The 6,379-nt window shown below is 54.2% G+C and overlaps 2 protein-coding genes across 2 annotated transcripts in view; both read right to left on the reverse strand.

Annotated features, from left to right (window-relative positions):
* FDX1L (ferredoxin 1-like) overlaps nucleotides 1–2,739 on the reverse strand; it is a 5,864-nt gene extending 3,125 nt beyond the window's left edge. The window contains exons 1-3 of the mRNA XM_011994417.1: nucleotides 2,378–2,739; nucleotides 2,231–2,285; nucleotides 1,912–2,018 (exon numbers count right to left, since the gene is read on the reverse strand). Of these exons, the coding sequence (XP_011849807.1) occupies nucleotides 1,912–2,018; nucleotides 2,231–2,285; nucleotides 2,378–2,531 (316 nt within the window). The 5' untranslated portion in view covers nucleotides 2,532–2,739. The remainder of the gene's footprint in view (nucleotides 1–1,911; nucleotides 2,019–2,230; nucleotides 2,286–2,377) is intronic.
* RAVER1 (ribonucleoprotein, PTB-binding 1) overlaps nucleotides 2,739–6,379 on the reverse strand; it is a 22,093-nt gene continuing 18,452 nt past the window's right edge. The window contains exons 10-13 of the mRNA XM_011994406.1: nucleotides 5,937–6,011; nucleotides 4,771–4,914; nucleotides 4,215–4,298; nucleotides 2,739–4,125 (exon numbers count right to left, since the gene is read on the reverse strand). Coding sequence (XP_011849796.1) covers nucleotides 3,979–4,125; nucleotides 4,215–4,298; nucleotides 4,771–4,914; nucleotides 5,937–6,011 — 450 coding nt within the window. The 3' untranslated portion in view covers nucleotides 2,739–3,978. The remainder of the gene's footprint in view (nucleotides 4,126–4,214; nucleotides 4,299–4,770; nucleotides 4,915–5,936; nucleotides 6,012–6,379) is intronic.

Here is a 6,379-nt window from a genome sequence, read left to right on the forward strand (position 1 = left end):
AAAAGCAAATCTATTTCACATTCCAATCTCTGTCCTAGACTACTGGCTGCTGGATTCCAGAACAGAACTTTACGTAGGCCTTTCATAACCCCTCCCAACATATCTTCCCCTTTAATGATAAAATCAGGATCCCTGATATATTCATTCCAAAAGCAAACCCTGTATATTTTCTTCCAGACAACCCTCCCCAAGTTACTCATGACATAATTATATATTTACCTGTGGGATTATTGTCCCTATTAGGCCGAAATGGGTGTGAAATGACAGAGGCCTTATGTGTTTTGTATATTGCTGCCTGACGAGCAGTAGGTATTCATAAAAAGGCAACACAGATTAGTGGCTAAAATGGACTGGTGAGTCTAGTATTGTCACTCACTTGACCTTAGACCAGGTCTACTTAACCTGGGGTTTAGTTTCCTCATCTATAATATGGAATAACAGTCTCTACTACTCAAGTTGTCATGAAGATTCAGTCAGTGAATATGTATTAACATAGTTAAAGACATATATATATATTTTTTTTTTCTTTTGAGACAGTCTCGCTCTGCCATCCAGCCTGGAGTACAGTGGTGCCATCTTGGCTCACTGCAACCTCTGCCTCCCAAGTTCAAGTGATTCTTGTGCCTCAGCCTCCCAAGTAGCTGGGATTATATGCATGTGCCACCACACCCCACTAATTTTTGTGTTTCTTGTAGAGACAAGGTTTCACCATGTTGGCCAGGCTGGTCTCAAACTCCTGTCCTCAAGTGATTCACCTGCCTCGGCCTCCGAAAGTGTTGGGATTACAGCCGTGAGCCACTGCGCCTGGACAAGAAATTTCTATTATTATTTTTCTCTCAACAAATTATCAAACACCTGTTACATCCTGACAGGCAAGGCAACAGATAAGCATGAATAAGAACATGGGTCTCCACTCTCACTGGGGGACAGATGACAAAGTAGGAAACAAAACAGCCTGGCATCGTGGCTTGTGCCTATAATCCCAGCTACTTGGGAGGCTGAGGTGGGAGGATCACTTGAACCCAGGAGTTCAACGCTGCAGTGACGTATGATTGCATCATGGCACTCCAGCATTGGCGACACAGCAAGGCTGTGTCTCTTGAAAAGACAAAAAAGTGAGAAGTGCTATATATCATATCACACTGATGAGACAGAGTAACTAGGGCATGGGTACTTCAGCTGGGCTGAGGGGAATGGAATTGTTAGGGACATGACATTTACACTGAGGTCTGAAGGATGAGAAAGAGCCAGAATGTTTGCTGGGCAAGCACTTCAGACAGAGCGAACAGCAAATGCAATGGACCCGAGGCAGGAAGGAATGAGCTGGACTGTTTGAGGAACCACAAGAAAGCCAGTGTGGGCTGGGTGTGGTGGCTCACGCCTGTCATCCCAGCATTTCAGGAGGCTGAGCGGGTAGATTGCCTGTCAGGAGTTTGAGACCAGCCTGGTTAACGTGGTGAAACCCTGTCTCTACTAAAAATACAAAACTTAGCCGGGCTTGGTGGTGGGCGCCTGTAATCCCAGCTAGTCTGGCAGGTGGTGCAGGAGAATCGCTTGAACCCGCGAGGTGGAGGTTGCAGTGAGCTGAGGTGCAGTAAGCCATTGCACTCCAGCCTGGGCAACAAGAGTGAAACTCCATCTCAAAATAACAACAAAAAGAAAGCCAATGTGGCTAGAATACAGGGAGGAAGGGGGAAGAGAACACAAAATCCTGGGAGTCAGGAGTCCTAGTGATCTCTAATAAATGCTTAATAAATAAGAGCTTGGCAACAGATGAGGCTGTGGTAAGGGGTTTGGATTTTAGTCCATATTTGGTGGGAAAAGTCATGAAGAGACACACCTGATTTGTTTTTGTTTTTGTTTTGGACAAATGGATAAGGACCTCCTTAACTCCCTGTGCCCAGTTCCTACCTTCCAGGTCCACCCCGTGGCGCTGTGCCAGGTGGAGAACATTGTCTCCGACTCTGCCGCTCACTGGGATCCGCTGGCCTGAGCGGTCTACGAACACCACGTTCACCCTGGGGACAGATGGAGGTGCGAATGCCGAACTGGATGATGGGCTCAGGGCCCGGGTAGAATCTAGGGTTAGGAAGTAGGGATTGAGGCTTGACGCACAGGTGCTGAATAGGGCAAAGCAGAAGGGGGACCGCGAGATGAAGCTACAGGGCAAGATGGGGACCAGAGGAATTCCGTGGGATGAGGAATGGGGGACTTGGCCCCCTGCACTCACACGTCCCCGGGCTCCTCGGGGCCGCCTGTCTCCTCCTCTCCCGCCGAGCGCGAGCCTGGAAAACACGGTTGAGTGAGCGGCTGCGCAGAGCCCCGCCCCGCCGGCATCTGACGGGTTAACGCTGCCCGCCCCGGGCGCCTCAGGTACCTGTCGCTTGAAACTTTCTGGTTGTTCCCGGCGCCACCCCCTCCCCCGACCCCGAAGTGCCCCCAGTTCGGTTCCACCAGGTGCCCCTTGCAGTCTGAAGCAGAACCCTGGCACTCACGCCGCCCCGGGTCATGGAGGCAGCCATGACGTGCATCACGTGACCCACCGACTGAGCATGCGCCGCGCCAGGGACGCGAGGTAAGGGCCCGTAATTACTGGAACAGAAGCGCAGATGTTTGCTTAGGGCCTGCGGTGACAAGGAGGGAAGAGCAGGGCGGGATCCAGCTCAGGTAAACCCGCGGGGCCATCCCAGACCTCCCACTAAGGCCCACTGTTTGTCCCAAGAACCAGCCAACTCTGATTTCTTTAAAACCATTTACTTACAAACTTTAATTCAGCAAAGGTCCGTGTGGGGAGATTGGGGTGGGGTCCGGGGAATAGTCCCCTTGGAGTGGATGTGGACCCCCAGAGTCAAGGGAGGGAAGCTAGTGGCCCAGTTGGCTGGGGGCAAGGCCCAGGGTCACCTCAGGTCGACAGGTCCTGCTGGTGTGCGGGCCCAGAGCTTATCTTCATGGAGTGCTGGTTTCTGGCACTGGGCTGAAAGGAGGCCAGCTCCAGGGATCTGGCCTGGGGTGGGCAGGCAGAATTCAAGAATTCATCTTCAACAAGGGAGTGACAGCAGAGGCTCTGGGAGATGGGCACAACGTCCGACTCCCACAGACAGACAGCAGGGGATTGGCAGAGAAAGCCCATCTCTGCACCGAGGCCCAGGCAGGAGGGGGTGGTGGGGCTGGTTCGCCAAGATGAAGGCTTTGCCCTTCTACTGTCCCCAGGGTGGAGATCCTAGGTAGGGTGGCCCAATCCCTAGGCCAGAGCTGTTTGGTCCATAGTCAAGCTCCCAGAGCTTGGCATCTGTGGCTCTGGCCAGCAGGGCCTGGGGCCCAGCTTTTAAGGCATCAGAAGGGGAGGGGGCTGCGGCAGGGACCCCGGGCCCCGGGGCTGGGATATTGGCCAGATGGGCAGGCAGGGGCAGGAGACAGCCATGCCTGCAGCAGATGTAGGAAAAAGAGCTGTTTCAAACTGCAAAGTGTGGAATGGTGGCCCGGACAGGCCGGACCTTGAAGGAATCACAGCTGGGGGTTGTCCGCGGTGGTTTTAAAAATAAAAATTAGAAAAGGAAACAGAAGTCAGTTGTCAAAGTTAAAAAAAAGGAGACAGTCTCTGTATCCTCACGGGAGGTCAGGGAAACCTCCAAGGCACTCGAAAGGCCAAAATTACAGGATCAACGAGGCAGGAGGGCTCCGGAGAGACGGGCACATCGGAAGAGGAGATGGGGGAAGGGAGGGAGAGCAGGCCGGGGCCCCTCTCTCTTAAGGCTGCAGGGTTTCGGTGTGGGGAGCAAGCCAGAGGTGCAATGAGGCCTCCAGACTCCCCCACACCCCTTGGGCTCCTGGGGCTCCAGCTGATTGGTCAGTAAAGTCTTTCAGAGATTTTTCTATTACCGAAAGAGAGAAAATGGTTTAAAAAAACACAAAACAAAACACCAGAAAACCCAAAAGCGATTTGGTGCAGGCCCTTGAGTTATCTCTGGCGCCAGCCACTTAGAAAATCCTCTTCCGCTTCAGATAGGAGTCCGCGTAGTGGCCGCCGAGGCCCTGGGAGTGCTGGCCCACATAGCTGCCTTCTGGGCTGGGCTCGGGCGAGGGCAGTAGGTGGGCAAAGCTGCGTTTCTGGCCGCCCAGTGGGGTCTGGAGACAGAGGGCAGGGCGGGGCAGGTCAGGGGCCGCTGGGGGGCCGGGGCTCCCCAGCCCTGCATGTCCCCACCCCCTGCCCGTACCTTCAGCAGGTGGCTATGACCATTAGGCCCTGGGCCGAGGCCCAGGAGCCCTTCTCCGGAGCCCAGTGGGGAAGAGCCGATCGCCTGGAAGAAATGGAGAGGTGGAACAGGTTACTCCCTGGGGGCCAGAGGAAGCACCCCTCCCGCCCCGCACCCGCGCCCTCCCTGCCCTCCCTGTCCCCGCAGGGGAAGGGTTTCAGGTTTCAGGTTCAAATCTTGCTTCTGCTACTTTCTAGCCATGAGACCTGGGGGCCAATTGCTCCATTTTATTTGAGCCTCGGTTTTCTCATCTGTCAAATGGGGCCAAGTAGCACCCACAGCCTGGGCTGTAGAGGGAGCAAGTGACAGAAAGCCTGGAAGGCTAGCAGTGCTAGGTGCTTGATGCACAGGGTGGATAGAGGACAACAGGCTGTTGCTACTCCACCCTGAGCAAGACCGACCCCTGCCACCACCCCAGCTTTGGCCTGGGTACCGAGGGTCACAGAGCCCCGGTGGCAAGCACCCCCGAATCGTAGCTGTCCCAGGATGCCTGTGTTCAGCCAGAGAGGCTCCTCACCTTGCTGAGGTGGCTCTGCTTGAGGCCAGCCTGCAGGCCGCTGGTGAAGTAGGAAGTGGGCGAGCCTGAATAGAAGTGAGAGAGGGGGCCCCCGCCACTCCCACCGCTGCTCCGTTCACCGAAGCCACTGGGCGGGGGGGACATCTGCGGAAGAAGGGTCGGTGGAGTGAAGCAGGCAATTGTAGTACCCAGCCCTGTGTATATGATCCTCCAAAATGATTCTGGGCTTTTTTTTTTTTTTTTGAGATGGAGTTTCGCTCTTGTTGCCCAGGCTGCAGTACAATGGCATGATCTCGCTCACTGCAACCTCTGCCTCCTAGGTTCAAGCGATTCTTCTGCCTCAGCCTCCCAAGTAGCTGGGATTACAGGCATGTGCCACCATGCTCAGCTAATTTTTTATATTTCAGTAGAGATGGGGTTTCTCTATGTTGGTCAGACTGGTCTCAAACTCATGACCTCAGGTGATCCACCCGCCTCAGCCTCCCAAAGTGCTGGGATTATAGACGTGAGCCACCATGCCCAGCAATTCTGGGTTTTGCAAAGACTAGCTTTGACTAATAGGACTGAGGAGAGCTGGCACATGGGTACCCACCTCCTCTTCCTCCTCCAGGAACCCGGGGATCATCACTGCACGAAGGGACACAGAGAAACTGTTCCAGCTTATGGAAGCCAAATATGTGAGGCCACGTAGCTCACTGAGGCCCGGGTGAGTGCCAGGGACCGCCCACTGCCCCACAGAGTAGCAAGAAGTAATACAATGCCTGGCATGGCACGGTGGCTCATGCCTGGGATAATAGCACTTTTGGAGGCCAAGGTGGGAGGATTGCTTGGGCCTAGGAGGTCTGGACCAGCCTGGGCAACATAGGGAGACTTCGTCTCCACAAAAAGTACAAAAATTAACCATCATGGTGGTGAGTGCCTATGGTCCCAGCTACTCAGGAGGCTGAGGTAGGAGGATCGCTTGAGCCCAGGAGTTTGAGGCCGCAGTGAGCTATGATGGAGCCACTGCACTCCAGCCTGGGCAACACAGTGAGATCCTGTCTCAAAAAAACCGCACAAAGAACACACAAAATACAAGGTCTGCTATTCTAGGCTACTAAGTCATGGCACAGCCTATCATATACTAAAAGCTGATTGCTACATACACCATACCAGGTGGCTCTCACCTTGTGTCGACTGGGTCCGTGAGGCCCAAGGGCTGGTTCCCGTGGGTGGGAGAAGAGCCGCCGTGGTCCCACATCCTGAATCAAAGTGGGAGAAGCACAATGGGTTGGAGTCTGTCCCAGCCTCACCCCTGGCTGAACTCCGCTGGCACAGCTGTCATCAGGGAAGACAGCCCCCACCACTCTGGAACCAGGAAGAGGCAAATTTGGGGCTGGATGCAGCTCGGCCCCAGGGATGGCTGCTGTGAAGGGGGTGCCCCCCATAGGTCTAAGTGTTTGGAGTTTCCCAGGCAAGCTGGGAATTCCAGGCCTGTGGACTCTTGTAGTTTTCCTGTGTCAGCGTTAATTTCCGTTGTTATTTGTTTGAAATCCAGAGGGGGCGTTAATTTCCGTTGTTATTTGTTTGAAATCCAGAGGGGGCCAAACATCACCCAGGTGACCTATGG

Source organism: Mandrillus leucophaeus, unplaced genomic scaffold (genome assembly GCF_000951045.1).
Source record: "Mandrillus leucophaeus isolate KB7577 unplaced genomic scaffold, Mleu.le_1.0 Scaffold112, whole genome shotgun sequence".
NCBI classification, from domain to species: domain Eukaryota; kingdom Metazoa; phylum Chordata; class Mammalia; order Primates; family Cercopithecidae; genus Mandrillus; species Mandrillus leucophaeus.